At 37.0% G+C, this 19,486-nt stretch overlaps 1 protein-coding gene across 1 annotated transcript in view; it reads right to left on the minus strand.

Moving 5' to 3' along the window:
* DNAH11 (dynein axonemal heavy chain 11) overlaps positions 1-19,486 on the minus strand; it is a 385,830-nt gene that overhangs the window by 217,814 nt on the left and 148,530 nt on the right. Inside the window, exons 32-37 of the mRNA XM_065542209.2 lie at positions 19,180-19,340; positions 15,775-15,931; positions 15,508-15,653; positions 12,164-12,280; positions 5,278-5,416; positions 667-759 (exon numbers count right to left, since the gene is read on the minus strand). Coding sequence (XP_065398281.1) covers positions 667-759; positions 5,278-5,416; positions 12,164-12,280; positions 15,508-15,653; positions 15,775-15,931; positions 19,180-19,340 — 813 coding nt within the window. The remainder of the gene's footprint in view (positions 1-666; positions 760-5,277; positions 5,417-12,163; positions 12,281-15,507; positions 15,654-15,774; positions 15,932-19,179; positions 19,341-19,486) is intronic.

The raw sequence follows: 19,486 nt of genomic DNA on the forward strand, positions 1-19,486 counted from the left end.
CTCCCAGTTACGCTTCCTGTTAAGCCTGTGGAATTGTGAGTCAATCAAACCTCTTTATAAATTTCCCAGTCTCAGGTAGTTCTTTGTAACAGTGTGAAAATTGACTGATAACACATAAATCCATTGCTCTCGCTACTTAAGGGAAAAATCCATGATGTGTTATCATTTCTCTCCAGGAATGAGAGCAGAACATTTCTCCACTAGCTCTGACCAACCAATCAAGCATTTCATTGGTGTTAGGCACCCTCCTTTCCTGTTTCATTCTGCAAGCCCATCTTACGTCCCATGAAATGGATGTTCTTTCTCCGATTATGTCTTCACTGACTTTCCAGGATTAACATCCCAACTCACTCAGATTTCTTAAATGTTCCTCAGAGGAAATCAGTGATTACTGAATTACTTGATTATGACTGTCAAAATACTTTTTGGGGCTATTTCAAAAGTACTTGTAAAATCACATTTTCTTTTCCAGATTCATATCTTTGTACTCAAGAACACTTGTGACCTCTTATAAGGAATGCCAATCCTCAAATCTCCTGCATTAACAATAGATGTTATGCTTTTTAAAAGTTGTGCTGTGCATGCCCCACCATCCAGGCATATACTTTCATTTCTGTGAAGCTGGCCAGCTACTCACTCAGCAAAATCATATTAGCATTGCAGTACCTGATCTTCAGGTCTATTTTTATCTCCTCGTTTCAGAGAGCCAGCCACAACCAAGACAGATTTAATAGCACGAAGTCCCCAATCATAATGATCCTAAAATCAAAACATAGGTTTATTTTCTCAAAAATTGTATGACGGAGTAAGATTCTCGTTCTAGAGGTAAGAGCTGAAAGTTTAAAAAAAGGAGTTCAGATAAATACACCCTTTAATGATTCAAAATACCATTTTCTTCTCCTCTTTGAAATTGTGAAAATCACGTCCCCGTAGTGTCGTCCTGTTTCTTTTGCCTGTGTTTTTGTTTTTTGGCCTCTGTCAGCAAGTCTCTTCTTTCCATAGCACCTAACTGCAACATTTGCCCAAGGCTCCATCCACCTCCCTTGCTGTACTCACTCAATAGACCTGCTAACTCAGTGGCTCAACAAATTCCACCTTTTCACCTCCAACCAGAAACACATTTCTCCACCTGTGCTGGTTTTATCAAGGGCCCTGATATTCTACTTCTCCCCAGACTTCGATCCCTAATGGCCCTAATTCTCCATCTCTTAATCAGACACTTCTGCCTAGATGCCAGCACATAATATAATAAAAACCACGTCCTTAAGATTCAATTACCTTTTTATGAGACTTCAACATTATCCCTAAGACTCCTCCCACAGGGTCTGGGCTCCTGGAGGATCTCAGAATATTACTTCTGAGATTGGATACAATTGCAACTCCATGCTCCCTGGGTCCAATTACATTTTTTCTTCTGTTTTTTTCTCATGCTAAACTTATTTCCCATATACTCACTGTCTTCTTGGGGCTAGCACAGTGCGTGGCACAGGGTAGGTGCTCAGTAAAGATATTCCAAATGAACTAACTGCTTACACGGGACTGGCCTTCTCTCTTTCGCCATCCAGCTACAATCCACATAGTAACAACCCATCTCTCAAATGTCTCTCAGCTGTGTCTGTGGGAAAGCCACTTTACCTCCCAGAGCCTCAGAATCATCATCTATAAAAAGGCAGATAAAAGCATCCACCTACTTTATAAGTGGTTGTAGGAGTAAAGTGAATTAATGTGAGTACAATTTTTTTTTTTTTTTGTGGGCAGTGAAACAATGTTACATGCGTAAATATCCCATTTACTCCATTAGTGGATAATAAAATCAGTTTAGTAGGTCTTGACCATCATTTTTGTCTGTAATAAAATGGAACGAAATGAAAAACACCGTGGTGTGGTGCAAATAAGAGCAAAAAGTGGCTGAGTGTGGTGGCTCATGCCTGTCATCTCAGCACTTTGGGAGGCTGAGGCGGAGTTCCAGAGCAGCCTGGGCAACAGGGGGAAACCCCACCACTGCAAAAAATAGAAAAATTAGCCGGGTGTGATGATGCACACCTAGAGTCTCAGTTACTTAGGAGGCTGGGAGGGAAAGATCGCTTGAGCCAGGGAGGTCGAGGCTGCGGTGAGCTATGATCACATTACTGTACTCCAGCCTGGGTAACAAAGCGAGACTCTCTCTCAAAATAATAAAAACAAAAAAAAGGAAAACGTGTTTGGTGAAATGTATGGTTCAGTTGTGTATGTATGTATACACTGAGTTGCAATAGAAGAAGTATTTTTTACTGTGGGTCATGGTAAAGACCATTTGAAAGCCACTGATGGAGTAGGACGAGGCTTGAAGAGGAAAGGGAGGGGAAAGAACCAGAGGTTTTGTTGTTGTTGTTTACTTTAAGTTCTGGGATACATGTGCAGAATGTGCATGTTTGTTACACAGGTATACACGTACCATGGTGGTTTGCTGTACCCATCAACCTGTTATCTACATTAGGTATTTCTCCTAATGCTATCCCTCCCCTATCCCTCCACCCCACAACAGGCTCCAGTGTGTGATGTTCCCCTCCTTGTGCCCATATGGTCTCACTGTTCAACTCCTACTTATGTGTGACAACGTGCGGTGTTTGGTTTCCTGTTCCTGTGTTAGTTTGCTGAGAATGATGGTTTCCATCCTCATCCACGTCCCTGCAAAGGACATGACCTTATCCTTTTTTACGGCTTCATAGTATTCCATGATGTATATGTACCATATTTTCTTTATCCAGTCTATCATTCATGGGCATTTGGGTTGGTTCTAAGTCTTTGCTATTGTGAATAGTGCTGCAATAAACATATGTGTGCATGTGTCTTTATAGCAGAATGATTTATAATCCTTTGAGTATATACCTAGTAAGGGGATTGCTGGGTCAAATGGTATTTCTGAGAATCAGAACTTTGAGGACTCAATGGGAAGTCGCTAATTCATGCAGTAACAATAAAAGGAGTGGATGCAGAAGAAATTTTGGACCACAGATTTCAGAGGACTTGGTACCTCTGCTAAAAGTTTAAACAATGCAAATTGCTAAAAGTATCTTCACAATTTTCATCATATCATTCTATTGGTCAAAAATGTCTACTGATTCTTTTCCCAAATCCATTTCTATAGCACAGAAAGGTATCCTTGAATTGTGTTCCTAACACAGCTCTTCTGTCCTGGCTAGATTTCTTTCTGCTCCTCTCACTTGTGACATTTCTGAGTTAGCAAACTCTTTTCTTCTTTGTTCTACCTGTACTCCCAACACCTTCCGCTGGTAATTGGCCACAGGTGTGTCTTAGACAGAATTAGAAAGAACTGAAGTCAAATCTTGCTCTTACCACTTGTTAGCTATACGGACTTGGGACAGGTTGCTTTGCTCAGTTTTCTTATATGTAAAACAGGGCTAATAAAATCAAACTTGTAAACTTCTTTTGACAATCTTGTAACATAACACATAGTACCCATTCAATAAGTACTGGTTCCTTTCTCCCTTGAAAACTCTGATGATCTTTTCATTGTCCATTGTCTCCCAATTTTTATGTCATGTAAACTGAATTACCTAAATTCTTCAAAGTCATACATCTGGGTGTGTGTTTCATTTGTTTTGAATCTTACCCATTCATCATGGTCAGCAAAAAGCACATTACTTAGATATACTAGACGCTCATTAAATATTTAAATATTACTACTGAAAATGGATACAGTTGAAACGCCACATTCCCTGGGCTCTATTACATTTTTTCTTCTGACTTTTTACCATGATAAAATTAAAATAGGCTCATTAAAAGATAAGAATAAGGAAAAAAAATACCCATAATCTTACCATCCAGAGACAACTGTTAAAAATTATGATTCCACCCACTCAATGTAAATTCACAGTTACTAAAAGGACAACATAAATCACTCTCATATTCCATATTTTGCCCTAACAATGAGCAAGTTAAAATGAATATGTGGCAGTAAGGTAACTGAGTGGTTGCAACTGTGGTATTTTGATACTTTCATTTTGACTACAGAATAATGTCACCAGTAATTAATGAAATGTTATCAAAAGATCAAAAGTCAAAAATGATCATACAGCTAAATTTTAAAATATTGATGCTGACATATACGTAATTTCTGTGGCTTATCAGCAGCTTCAATACATCTTCAAGAAGCTTATGATTGGAGAGTAGAGAGTATGTAAATTTGACCCATTTTAGAGACAAGGAAATTGTAGAGCAAAAATTTAAAAGAACAGAAAATCAGTCAACCCTACCTTTAAATAAAGAATTACCAATAAAAGAGAATAATTTTAACACTCCCTGAGATATTCTTCAGAAAATTAGCCTTATCTTACTCTTATGAATACTCCTGCCCTATCTTACTAGAAAATATTTTCACGAAGAAAGGGAGGCAACATAAAATTTCATTTATAATTACAAAATTGACAAAGCTAAAGAAAATCACACAGCTTGTTGGTTTAAAAAAGTATTAATACAAATAAAGTATCAGAACTAAAATATCTCAAATTTAACTTCAGAAAAAAATAAAAATTATAAAATAAAGTTTTCAAAATTTGTAGAAAATATAAAAATATTTCTAACATCAAATCAAATGGTAGTTCTAGTTTTTAAAGGAATCTCCATTCGATCCAGCAATCCCACTACTGGGTATCTTCCCAGAGGAAAAGTAGTCATTATATGAAAAAGACACTTGCACATGCCTATTTATAGCAGCACAATTTGCAATTGCAAAAACACAGACTAGCCTAAATTTCCATCAGCCAATGAGTGGATAAAGAAAATGTGGTATATACACACCATGAAATATTACTCAGTCATAAAAAGGAATGAAATAATGGCATTTGCAGCAACCTGGATGGAGGTGGAGACCATTATTCTAAGTGAAGTAACTCAGGAATGGAAAGCCAAATATCATATGTTCTCACTTATAAGTGGGAGCTAAGCTATGAGGATGCAAAGGCATAAGAATGATATAATGGCCTACAGGGACTTGGGAGAAAGGTGGGAGGTGGGTGAGGGATAAAAGACTACACACTGTGTACAGTGTACACTCCTCAGGTGATGGGTGCACCAAGATCTCAAAAATCACCACTAAAGAACTTATCCATGTAACCAGAAAACATCTGTTCCCCCAAACTATTGAATATTTTTTTAAAGTACAAAAAATTTTTAATGTCTAATGTAATTTGAATGATAAATTACCTAAAATCCATACTTCAAAAGCTTTTTCAGTTGCATGTAAAAACCAAGAAAATGTAACAAATGATCCCTCACCTGCTTGGAGAGGAGCTCCTTGCAAAGCGTATACAACATAATGAACTTTCGGGCTAATGCACGTGCATCCACAAAACCTTCAGCAACTAACATGATTTCACAGATTAGTTCAATGTCTGGGGCCACCATGGCACAGGGTCTAAAACGTAAATATGAATTTTAGTTTTAAAATGTGACAAGGTGATAAGCACAAATTGCTTAAATCAACTGATTATTTCGTACCAACATTTTAACCATTCCTAAGCAGATCATAATTATGTCTGTCAATCACAGCTAATAAGACCCTTCATTTCAACTTAAAAAATGTCCACTCATTACTGGACACAAAAAATGATAGAAAGTCTGGAATGGCAGAAGCACAGGTGTAGGAGTTCAAATAAAATCCATGAATACATTCCGTAAACTTCTGGTGTAAGTTGTCACTGCAGAAAGAGGAATAATTATGTTTTGAGCTAGGGCCAAGGCTTTACCTGTGGTTAATGGTGTGCAGGTTAATGTTTTCACAACCGGCTGTCTAGAAAATAGCATTTGCTTATTTCCATGGAATAAACCCTTCCACCATGGCTGATTCCAGGATACCAACACAGCATCACTAAATGTAGAGCTGAGAAGTATACCACCATATATAGACACAACAGACAGAAATAACCTCAAGAGCCTAAATATCAGTAAAATAAATAAAGTGACCAGTTTGGAGTATTTATCACCTTTGTTTTTAATACAACTTATTGAATCAAAAGTTGATATAATTTAGTTTTCATTAAACTAAAGAACCAACTCAGAACATTCATGAAAACTTAACCATCAGCTACCAAAAGCTTGTACCAGCCATCGCCAGCACATCACTACCTAGGACCAACTTGGATAGACTTTTAAAGGGACTTTCAGAAAAACACAGCTTCAAATCTCCTTTCTTTTGGTGAGGGACTTCCAAAAAGTCCCTCTCCGAAGACAATTGCTATTCATAGCAATGTTTGAAAACATTCCACTCAACTGAAGTCAAGTGCAAAGAAGAAGGAAGAGTAAATAAATAAGCTCATTATTTTAGACTTCGTAAAGTATACATTCCAATACCTGCCTACCTGTTTTTGTAAATATAATTGTAGTCTACTTCTTGCATACCTAATTTTCATCCCAAACATCCAACCTTAGAGTATCTTTGGATCTAGGTTATTCTACATCTCTTCTATGTAAATTAACCCCATATTTCTTCACACATTTATTACTTTTCGTGTGACACCAGAAGATGAAGAGTAAACGGAGAGAGAAAAGGCTAACATATCTACATATTTTATATTTACATTAATATAGGCAACTAATTTTTACTGAGCACTTCATACCATATTGGGTGCTAAAATCTTTTTATGCATTCTCTCACTTAATCCCCACAACACTATGAGATGTCCACTCCTCTTATCTTCATTTTACAGAGATGCAGTCTGATGTTCTCAGAAGTTCAAGCACATGCTGTAGGCCTCATGGTTGGTGATTGGTGGAATCAGAATACTCCAAAGGCACAAGCATATGGCCTCCATGCGTGAGTAATACTTTCATCACCCACTAAAGTTATTAAAAAATTCACAAAACAATTTCAAATTTCAAGACCCAAATGAAAGAAAGTATGAGATAAGTTGGGTCACAAATAGGATACTGGAAAGGCACACAGTTTTCAAACAAAGCTATTCTGTAGTTATTACATTTATTTCTAGAATGGTTATTCTCTATCTAGAATTTTTCAAGAAAGTTAGACATTATAAAATCATTATGCTAGAGAAAGTGGTTATTATGAGGAAAGAAAAACATTCAATACACAATGTTAGAATAATTGATTAACTATTAGGGAAAATAATTGTTTAAACACTCATTTCATATTATCAACCAAAATAAGTTCTTATCAGATTAAATTTAATAAGTACAGTAATACTATAAAAATTAGAAGAAAATACAAATAAAATATGGTTAAATATCCAGATGGATGGACAAGCAAACTTTAAGTTTGAAAGAATGGAAGGAGATCACACTAAAAACTGTAGAGGTTCTTAGATTATATGTGAAGTGGAATATTATTATTTTAAAAGCACACTGAATAGTATTGAGCACACATATTGAGCACCCTAATAAAAACCCAAAATAAAACTGATAATCCTCTAGCTTATCTTGGAGGAAAAAGGAAGAGAGAGAAGATACAAGTTACCCACGTATCAGGCATGGAATTCAAGACATCACTACAGATAATAAGGGAATACTGGCCGCATGAATGTCTCCTTTTGAGAAGTGTCTGTTCATATCCGTCATTCACTTTTTGATGGGATTTTTTTCCTCATAAAATTTAAGTTCCTTGTAGATTCTGGATATTAGACCTTTGTCAGATGGATAGATTGCAAAAATTTTCTCCCGTTCTGTAGGTTGCCTGTTCACTCTGATGATAGTTTCTTTTGCTGTGCAGATGCATTTTAGTTTAATTAGGTCCCATTTGTCAATTTTGGCTTTTGTTGCAATTGCTTTGGTGTTTTAGTCATGAAGTCTTTGTCCATGCCTATGTCCTGAATGGTATTGCCTAGGTTTTTTTCTAGGGCTTTTATGGTTTTAGGTTTTATGTTTAAGTCTTTAAGCCATCTTGAGTTAATTTTTGTGTAAGGAAGGAGTCCAGTTTGTTTTCTGCATGTGAATAGCCAGTTTTACCAGCACCATTTGTTAAATAGGGAATCCTTTCCCCATTGCTTTTGTCAGGTTTGTCAAAGATCAGATGGTTGTAGATGTGTGGCATTATTTCTGAGACCTCTGTTCTGTTTTATTGGTCTATATATCTGTTGTGGTACCAGTACCATGCTGTTTTGGTTACTGTAGCCTTGAAGTACAGTTTGAAGTCAGGTAGCGTGATGCCTCCAGTTTTATTCTTTTTGCTTAGAATTGTCTTGGCTATACAGGCTCTTTTTTGGGTCCATGTGAAATTTAAAGTAGTTTTTTCTAATTCTGTGAAGAAAGTCAATTATAGTTTGATGGGAATAGCACTGAATCTATAAATTACTTTGAGCAGTATGGCCATTTTCAAGATATTGATTCTTCCCATCCACGAGCATGGAATGTTTTTCTATTTGTTTGTGTCCTCTCTTATTTCCTTGAGCAGTGGTTTGTAGTTCTCCTTGAAGAAGTCCTTCACATCCCTTGTAAGTTGTATTCCTAGGTATTTTATTCTCTTTGTAGCAATCGTGAATGGGAGTTCAAACTTATGGAAAAAAGTTCATCTTCACTGGTCATCAAATGGAAATCAAAACCACAATGAGATACCATCTCACGCCAGTTAAAATGACAATCATTAAAAAGTCGGGAAACAACAGATGCTGGCGAGAATGTGGAGAAATAGGAATGCTTTTAAACTGTTGGTGGGAGTGTAAATTAGTTCAACCATTGTGGAAGACAGTGTGGCAATTCCTCAAGGATCTACAACCAGAAATACCATTTGACCTAGCAATCCCATTACTGGGCATATACCCAAGGGATTATAAATCATTCTACTATAAAGACACATGCATGTGTATGTTTCCTGTAGTACTATTTACAATAGCAAAGACTTGGAACCAACCCAAATGTTCATCAGTGATAAACTGGATAAAGAAAACGTGGCACATACACACCATGGAATACTAAGAAGCCATAAAAAGGAATGAGTTCATGTCTTTTACAGGGACATGGATGAAGCTGGAAACCATCATTCTCAGCAAACTAACACAAGAACAGAAAACCAAACTCCACATGTTCTCACTCATAAGTGGGAGTTGAACACTGAGAACACATGGACACAGGGAGGGGAACATCACACACCAGGGCCTGTCAGGGGGTGGGGGGCAAGAGAAGGGAGATCATTAGGACAAATACCTAATGCATGGGCGGCTTAAAACCTAGATGATGGGTTGAGGGGTGCAGCAAACCACCATTGCACATGTATACCTATGTAACAAACCTGCACATTCTGCACATGTGTCCCAGAACTTAAAGTATAATAAAAGTAAAAATTAAAAAATAATAATAAGGGAATATTAAAATGATATGCTTTGGTCGTGTGTCCCCACCCAAATCTCATGTTGAATTGCAGTTCAATATTGGGGGAGGGTGGAAGGTGATTGGATCATGGGAGCAGATTTTCCCCATGCTTCATGAATGGTGGTTTTCATGATGGTGAGTAAGTTCTCATGAGATATGTGGGCTGAAAGTGCATGGCACTTCCCCACCTCACGCATGTTCTCTTTCTCTCCTGCTCCACCTTGTAAGACATGCTTGCTTCCCCTTAGCCTTCTGCCATCAGTGTAAGTTTCTTGAGGCCTCCTAGCCATGCTTTCTGTACAGCCTCTGGAACTTTGAGTCAATTAAACGTCTTTTCTTCATAAATTACCCATTCGCAGGTAGTTACTTATAGCAATGTGAGAATGGACTAATACAATGAACGAATGTGTGCCAATAGATTCAACTAGATAACACCAATAAGTTCCTTAAAAGATTTAAATTACCAAAATCAAATCAAGAAAAAATTAAAAATCAGAAAAACCCTATGTCTATTAAAGAAACTAAATTCATTATTAAAAAGATTCCAATAAAAATCTCTAGGTCCAAATGGCCTAACTGATTAATTCAATCAAATACTTCAGGATTAAATAACAGCAATTCTACACAAACTCTTAAGAAGATGGAGAAGAAAACACTTGCCAACTTATTTCATGATGTCAGCACTACTCTGATGCCAAAGCCAGAAAAACATTTTACAAGTACACTGTAGAACAATATCCCTCATGGCATAGATTTTTAGAAATTTCTTAACAAAAGAGTGTCATATTGAATCTAGCAGTACCTATTAATAAAATACTTCCTGACCAAATGGAGCTTATCTCTGGAATGCAACACTGAAGGACTGTTTAGCCTTTGAAAATCAATCAATATAGTTCAGCACATTGAATAAAGGAGAAAACCCATATGAAAACTATAAAACAACAAAGCTTATAAAATAAAACATAGTTAAAAAATTTTGCAAGCTTGGGCTAAGCACATTTTCTCGAATATGATATTAAAAACAAAAACAAATTGATAAATTGTATTTCATCACATTTAAAACTTCTATCTTTGCTGGACACAAGAAAATAAAAAGGCAAGCCAAAAACTGAGAGAAAAAATATTTGCAATGTATGTATCTAACAAAGGAACTGTATGCAGAATACAGCATTTCACAAAAGATGGTATAGCAATAGACAACAAGTATGTAAAAGAGGCTCAACATCATTAGCCATCATGGAAATGCAAACTAAACCTATGATGACACACTACTACCTATCTATTAGATTGGCTAAAAATAAAAAAGGCTGACAATATCAATTTTTGACAAGAAATTCTCATACATTGATGGTGAGGGTGTAAACTTGTAAAATCGCTTTGGAAACCAGACTGGCAGATTCTTATAAGTAAAACATACATTTGCCATGTAGACTAGCAATTCCAGCCATAGATATCTGTCCCAAATAAATAAAAATACATGTTCATATAAAGATTGCACATGAATGTTCATAGCCGCTTTATTCATAATAGCCCCAAACTGGAAACAGCCCAAGTGTCCATCAACTAGTGAATGGATCAACAAATTGCAGTAGGTCTATATAATAGAATACTAATCAGTGAGAAAGAGGGGCAAACTACTGATACGCTCAACAACTTGGATAAATCTCAAAATCACAATGCTCAAAGAAGCCAGATGCAAATAAGTACATATTGTCTGCTTTCATTTACATGAACTCTAGGAATGACAAATTTAATCTATAATCACAGAAAGTACATCATTGGTATGGCAGGCTCACTTCAAAGAGGCAGAAGAGAATTTCTGGGGGTGTGAAAATATTCTGTACTTTGATTGTGGTTATGCTTTCACCAACTGTACACTTGATTGTATTAAATTATACCTGAATGTTTTTACTATCACCTGGTATGGTGATAAACTTTATAATTTTATCTCTAAACCTGATCTCTCCTTCTCTAATAAAACATAAACCATATTTCAATTCTGTAAAATTGTAATACAGAGTTTTCTGAAAAACTGAACCAAAAAAAATGATACCTGAATGAAGTTGACTTAAATTATAAATGAATCATAACTGATACTAGATGTAGTAATACGTGTTCTCTTATAGACTCCTGCTAAGCGCATTGGCAGAGTACTTTTGAAAAGCAGTCATCAATAGAGATTTTAATCATTCACTTAAGTAATTCTACATTTAGAAATCTATTCTGAAATAAGAGTAACTTTTCATGTGAATAGAAGTTTACAGTCTGCTACTTCATTATAATAAGAAAAAGGAAACGAGAAACCCTACGTGACAGACAACAGTGAATGGTTAAGACATTTATGAACGAGGCATTTCTAAAGGTTTTTTAATAATACGCTAAAATATGTATGCCAAAATATTAAATGAAGAGAACTAAGGAAAAATCGTGCCTACCGTAATATCTTAATCCCACAAAATATAAATTATAAAAGAGGCTAGAAAACATAACAATCATTATTTCTGGATGGTGATGTAATTTTTTCTTTATTCTTTTCTATATTTTCCAAATAGTTCATAATTTATGAAAATTATGTTTATAATAAAAATATACATTACAAAATAGCTAACAGTAAATATGCAAATATACCACGTAACTTTTAAATACTGATTTTGAGTCCTGGTTTTATAATTCAAAAGGGTTAATTTATCGTGGTGAAAGTTCTATCTGTAAAAGGAGCCTAAAGAAATAATACAGGGTTTTCCTTAGGAATTTTCAAGCGAAAGCAAATCACTTAACAGTGCAGAACAACAACATTAGGTGGCATGAGTGCACCAGATGCTAAGCCACAAAGCATAACACTTGCCTGAAAAGAGCTTTGAGATTTTCCGGTAATTCGGTTCGACCAGCATAACCCGGGTTCATAGTAATAAATATTCCAACTGATGGCTTCAGTGCGATAGCTTCCCCAAGAAATACAAATCTACCATAAAAAGAATGTTGATGAAATTAAATGTGTTCATTGAATATGAATGCACATTGACAAATGCAAACCACTGCAAAATGCAAATTATTAGGAAGCTGTTTATTCTGTGTAATTTTCTTTAAAATTCATAAGCATACATATTTTGAATATGTTTTGAAGCATATTTATTAAAAATACCCTCCCTTTTCCCAGAGGAATTATAAAAATGGGAAGTATTCTTTTTTTATTTTAGCATAGCCTTAGAATCCTAGAATATAAAAATAAAGACTTGATTATTTTAACATTTAATGGAAGGTGATGTCATTTTTACCTTCAACATGGGCTGCAATTCCTTGAATGGGATGCTGCATAGACAGAGAATGCCCAAACTAAGAGGAGAAAGGGACGTCCTATTCAGTCTTAAATTTTGTCTATTTCTTCAACTTCTCTCTCTTCCTCTCTCCCTCCATACCTTCCACTGACTCAAGAAAAATCCATTAAATATCACTAAGAGGTACAATAGCTCTGGAGCCAGACTGTGAGTATTCAGATACCAGCCATATCACTTTAGGCAAGTTGATTATCCTATGTTCCAATTCCCTCATCTACTAAAAATAATAATCATATTACCCACCTTATTGGATTATGCAAGGATTTAAAGGGATTATAAATATAAACGGGTAAAAGTACAATGCCTAGAACATGGAAAATACTCAAGAGATGTTAGCTATGACTAATGCTATTACTGTCACTTAAAGGCATTGGAGAAACAGTGAAAGATTTGCATTGGAGAAATAGTGAAAGGTTTTCACAAAGATTTGCGAGGACCCAAGTGGGTTGTTGCTGGCCAGGGCAATGAATGGTAATGTGCTATGGGAGCCATATTGAGAGATAGGTAGAAGGAAACTTTCCAATGAGAGTAAATGAGACAAAATATAAGGCTGATCTCTTGCATTGCTGAGAGGGAAGGGCTGAAACAGTTAAGGAGCTCGGTCTGCATCATGAAAGAGAGAAGACAGAAACCACAGTTTTTAGGACTAAGAGTGTCTTAGATACTAGGTAATTAGGAGCAGGTGGATTTTGTATAGTCAAGATAAAAATGGGGAAAACTTCATTTCCCAGAATGTCAGGCTAGGGAAGGTAGACAGGCTGACAGGGCTGCTCACACACAGAGAGGTGGCTCTTGCCACAGGATAACTGCCTCCTCTCCCACTGTACACAGGAGACACAGCCACGGTCAAAGGTGTGGACCTCCAGAGGGAAGAGCTGGCAAGGCACTAGAAGGCTTTGTAACCGAGGCATGGTCCCATCTCTTAAATCTTCATGTGTAAAGAGAATTTAATAAGCTCATGAAATAAGAAGGAGCAGAGCTGTCTGCATATGGGCTAAAATAAGATGAAGAGAGAAGACCCACAGACATTCAGACAAGAGGAGACTACCAAGGAGTATTCTTGGCAATGTTCAGAAATCAGTACATGGATCAGTTACATAAATCTCCATAAGAAAGGATGGCCTCAAATGACATCTGGGTTACAGCAAATAAAAAGATTTTGACTAAAAGCTAGACAAAATATAGCTGGAGATCTAAGAAGAAAGAACTGAGCTTCTCTATCACGGCCTTAGAGATGGGGCAGGTCAGGAAACAGACACCTGAACACGTAAAACTGGGGCCCAAGGTCCACGTGGCAGAAGGGCTGAGTGAGATATTTTCTAGAAGGTAGAAATATCCAAATATATCTACTGATAACCTGGAAACTTCTACAACAGGTACACAGTCCAAGAAGCTAGATAATCCTTGGGAGAATGAAAATGTTCCTATGGACAAGATAGCTAGCTGAGAAAAATATTCTAAAAACTAAGGGGGCACAGGTAGGCCAGATAAATAAGATTGCCCTGTTGATAAAAATGTTAAAAAGAGAACCAGATTTGTGCTGCGTACTATATTAATTTATTTCTCAAATTAAGCCATCAAAGGTAAGTGCCAGTTGTGTTTTGCTTTTTGGAGTGTGGCATCGTGTTGAGAAGCATTTAGATTTCAAATATAATTTGAAAGGTCTTGGCCCAAGTTACTGGAAGAACATGAAGGTATAACCTATTGGGATGAGACAAATAGCAAAGAAGGAGTTGGTGGAAGGACTAAGATTTTGATTTTGGATATATTAAATATGAGGAGACTGGGAGACCTCCAGTAGAGTCTTGTGATGCTCCAGGCAGTTGTTTAGGTCAGTCCAGAGATGAGGAGAAAGGACGCCTGGGCATCTGGTACTCAGCAGCATTGACAGAGTTTTTTAAAGCCCTGGGACTAGTTGAAATCAACAAGGGGAGAAAATATAAAGAAAATAAATCCAAAGAAGGGCCTGTGATGTCTAACATGAATTGGCCAGGAAATAACAATAAAACATCATAGCAAACATAGATATGGTGCTTACTATGTGGTAGGCATTTGTCCAGGTACTTTGCATTTAATCATCACAGTAGTCTATAAGGCAGGTACTCTTCTTTCCCCCATTTTATAGATGAGAAGAAACCAGCAATGAAGCAGCTGTGAGGGGAGACAGACGTAGGAGAGGTGTTGTCCTCAACCCACGTGAAGAAAGTGTATCACGCAGTGGAGAATGACCAACTGCATCAGATGCTGCCAGAGGTCAAGAAAGATGAGGACTGAGAACTGATCAATGGAATGAGCATCTTAGAAGTCTTTTGGAATTTTGGAGAAAGGGTCTTGCTCTGTCTCCCAGGCTGGAGCTCAGTGGCACAAACATAGCTCACTGCAGCCCTGACCTCCTGGGCTCAAGCAGTCCTCTTGCCTCAGCCTCAAAAATAACTGGGACTACAGGCACTTGCTACCATGCCTGGCTAATTTTTAAAATTTATTTATTTTGTAGACACCAGGTCTCGCTATATTGCCTAGACTGGTGTTGAACTTCTGGGCTCAAACAATCCTCTCGCCTCAAACTCCCAAAGTGCTGGGATTACAAGCGTGAGTCACTGTGTCTGGGCAATCCTAGAAGTTGTTTGATTTTTAAGTGATTAAAGTAATGTAATACACATGGGTTGTACTCAACACTTAGAAACCACTAATAAAAATGGGAGACCATTCAAAATAATTCCCCCAAATCGACCAGACTCTTCCTTTATCTATTTCATGAGACAGGGAGAGGTAGCAACAGACAGTGAAGGGGAGGTTACCTTCATGACTCCATGCTTTTCTATTTGTAACAAGAGACAACCCACACGGCACTCACCTCTTTTTCCTGTTTCTGATGGCATCATGAATCATTTTCACCTGCACTGCCACCACTGACAGAACTTCCACGGAGATTCGGTTGAACTCATCAAAGCAGCCCCAAGCTCCTGTCTGCACCAATCCCTTATAGATATTTCCTATGGACTAAATGATAATGTGAGGCACTCAGAATTTAACAGAAGGGGTTTTTACGCTGTTATACTGAATAATTCCCAATCAGGAATAACGTTATAGAATACAGTTTTACACATTATTACTAACTTACTTTGTAGTCCATTTGCTCTGAACAGTTGAATACATAAACCATCATGCCAAGGGCACGTCCTAGGTCTTTGGTGGTCTCTGTTTTCCCAGTACCCGCGGGGCCAGCAGGAGCCCCACTCATGGTTAGATGAAGTGATTGAGTTAAAGTAATATAACACCTTTAAGCAACAGAAAACACAAATATCAGAGTCTAATATGAGATTTTTGTAAAACATCAGAGGCAAAACATCAGGAAAAAAGTTTACGAAGCTCTAGAATGTGACAGTAGCATCAAATACTGATTTACTTCTCATTTGTTCACGGCAATAACGAATCAGAATATTTTCTATCACATTTATTTTTGGGCTAGCTGTCTAAAAATACTAGAAAAGAATGTATTTCTTTGTTTATTGATCTCATTTCCTAAGAGCTGTGCATTTGAATACCAATAACACTGGATTTGTACCGCTGTTAAATTTCTGATATTTCTAGGTAAAGATACTATTAATACAGCAGACAACATCTCAAACTATTGTTTATAAAGGAAAAGTAGAAGAGAAGTCTTAGATGATGAATGAATTAAACATTGGCTGGATTAAACTGCTACTTAATACATTAAGAAATATGTAATGTCTATAAATACATAGCATACAAATAATATATCCCTATTTCAATATATAAAGCAAATATAAAAGGGCAATTTATTGTATTTAAATATATTTTAGAAATTCCTTTGGAATGTGTTGCTACATGCACTTAGATTACCATAATACTTATTTTTGCAGCAAAGACTCAGAGGTTCTTAGAAAATCATGAAACAAGAATATCTAATAAAAGAAGACAAAACACATAGCAAGGACATCAAATGGCTGTACTCTTTATCTGGGGTTTCCTCCGATGCATAAAATCGTTTTTCTCTTAGTACAGACAGCAGGTCTAGTGAAATGATACACACACAGAGGTCAGGAGACGAGAGACTAATGTCTCCTTTGCCAATCATCAGATGCTAATATTAAATAAGTCTTTTGACATCAACACACCTCAGTTTTCTCCTCCATTAAATGAGGTTAATTGTAGGAAAATATTCAGAAGGCCAAAGGTAAATGCCTTAAAAAATTGAAAGTACTATGCAAATAGAAGCAATTAATTATGAAAACAGAAAGTGTTTCTGCATTTGATATCCATTGCATGTTTCAGTGTATCTTACAATGAATGAGTGAAAAGGCTCCCAGACTAGGAATCAGGGTACTTTTTGTAGTAGAGATTTTCGCCTTGTAATTTTCTCCAGTGGTTCCAAGTTTTGGGTAGGCACATGGCAGCCAGTGCTTAGAGGCTACATTTCCTGCCTTCCTTCCAGTCAGGAGTTGCCAAATGACCAAACTCCAACCAATAGTATATGTGCAGAAATGATTAGTGCCATTCCTAGAACACGTCCTTGGAGATATTTGACCTGGACTCTCTTTTTTCCCTTTTCACTGGCTAAAACACATGTGGAAACCATGTTTAGCCTGTCAACCACCTGCCAGTCTGTACTGCTGCCCCACTCACCTCTGGATTGTGAGACACCTGCTTCTGTGTTGTTTCAGCCATTGTGTTTTGTTTGGAATATCTAACAGCAGCTTAACTGGCATCCTCCTAGCCAATACATAGACGTAAGTCTCTGAACCTGCCCACATATGGAAGAAGGAGACACTGTCTCCCCTGCCTACCTCACAAAGGGATGGTCAGCACCAAATGAAATACAATGGAAGAATTTGAAGGGCATCGTTTTGTCAATGTAAACAGTCAGTAAATAATTCAAAGAATGAAATGGAAATGGAATCATTTTATCCAATGCAATTCACACTATTAAAAGGAACATTCATCTTCCTTTTAGCTCCCAAAAAACCCACATAGTGATTCTTCTCATTTTGAAGTTAATAAACTATCAGGCCTCACATAACGATAAACTTTAAAATGCCTCTTCCCTTTTTCCCCCATACCCTGGGCCTCCCTTTCCTCCTTCTCTATTGACAGTGGGATGCATACAGTAGACTCTTCACATTTGCAGTTTTGACTATTCTCAAGTGACACTGTCAAGCTCCAATTTTAATCCCTCTCACTGAGAGCAGTGCATAAATTAACTAATGAGGACAGTGAATGCTGACTTTTTATCAGAGACAAGTTAGAACTGAATTAGATACAATTATAGAAACTATACAATACACAAATGTTGCAATTATGAGATTAATATGTGCAAGAACAATCACAAATGTAGTGTGAGGATCCTACCAGCCTCTCAGGACTACCATAGCAAACCAGCTTTATAGACTTACATTTGAAACTGTCTACACTTCGGTGATAGTGGATAATTGGGCCTGCTGCTATGACCTTGAGGTGTGATTTCTGCTTCATGAATGCCAAAGATTAAATGTGCTGTCTCCCATCAAACAGGTCAGCAGAGATTGGAATACTAACAAAGAAATTCCTCTCGATGTGACATATTCTTATCTCTGCAATATTCTGACTAAGTATGTATTTACTTGGAGTCAAGTGGAAATGAACTATTAATAATAGTAACCTCTTGCCCCCTTGAAGTACTTGAGCCACACTGGCTTTCTTTCTATCCCTGGAACTGGCCACGTGTCTCCCCACCTTGGAAACTTTGTCCTTGCTGTTGCCTGTAACTTTCTGACCCAGGATCCCTGACTAACTGGTTCCTCATTTTTTAGGTTCCAGCTCAAGCTCTCCACAATAGTAGGCTCTCCCTTCAAGATAATTTTAAACACATTGACCTTTTTTAAATTTTTGTCATAGCATATATTACAGCCTAAAATAATTATATTAGTTAATTTATTTGTTCATTGTTTCTCTTTATCCCCACTTACTAGAAAGTAATCTCTGTGACAGCAGGAACTCTGTCTGTTCAACACTGGAATAGTACTTAGCAGAGTACTTCAGAAGTACTTGTTGAATCATTTAATGAATGCTTTGTTCTTCCCCTTCCCTTCCTTTCACTGTATGCAATTCCTCAAATATTAATTTGAACACAGGCAATTCCTAGTTATTTTTACGCTTTCAATAAAGGAATCCTGTGGGGATGGAGGGAGGTGGTGATAGATCCTGATACCAGAATGTTAGTTGTAGATAACTGGGCAGAATCAAAAATGTTTCCTTGAGCCATATTAATCCACTCATGATTTCATCATTTGTGCATTGTGCAGCTTCTGTAATTCTGTTTCTCTAATTCAGTTCTCTTCACCTTTTCCTAAAGTCAACATTCACTACCTTACATTATTTATTACTTTACATACCACTTTTGCATAGTTCATTGTTTGTTCATGGTTTCCTCTCATTCCTTCCTTTTTATTCTCACACATCTCTGCTCAAGCTAGGGGACTTTTTTGGGTTGGTTTTTCCCATCTGGATGGAAACTTAGAATTGTTACCTGTCAGTCAGAGGAGTGATCACCAGTCGAGGACTGTTGCCTAAGTATTCATAGAAGTACTGGAATTGGGCATCACAAATATTAACAAAGCAGTGTTTCTGGGTATCCTCCCATCGGTGACGAAGTTGAGACAGCCATGTAAAAGTTTGGGGACTGACAACCTAAAGGCATTGCATAATCATCACACACAGGACACTGGTAGTTTGGGGGCAACAAATTATTAATCTAATCAACTCTACTGCTTCACACTTTATTTCTAAAATTATCACAAACAGGAAATCTCTTGCATGTTATTGCAAATTATAAT

Source organism: Macaca fascicularis, chromosome 3 (assembly GCF_037993035.2).
Source record: "Macaca fascicularis isolate 582-1 chromosome 3, T2T-MFA8v1.1".
Lineage (NCBI taxonomy): Eukaryota > Metazoa > Chordata > Mammalia > Primates > Cercopithecidae > Macaca > Macaca fascicularis.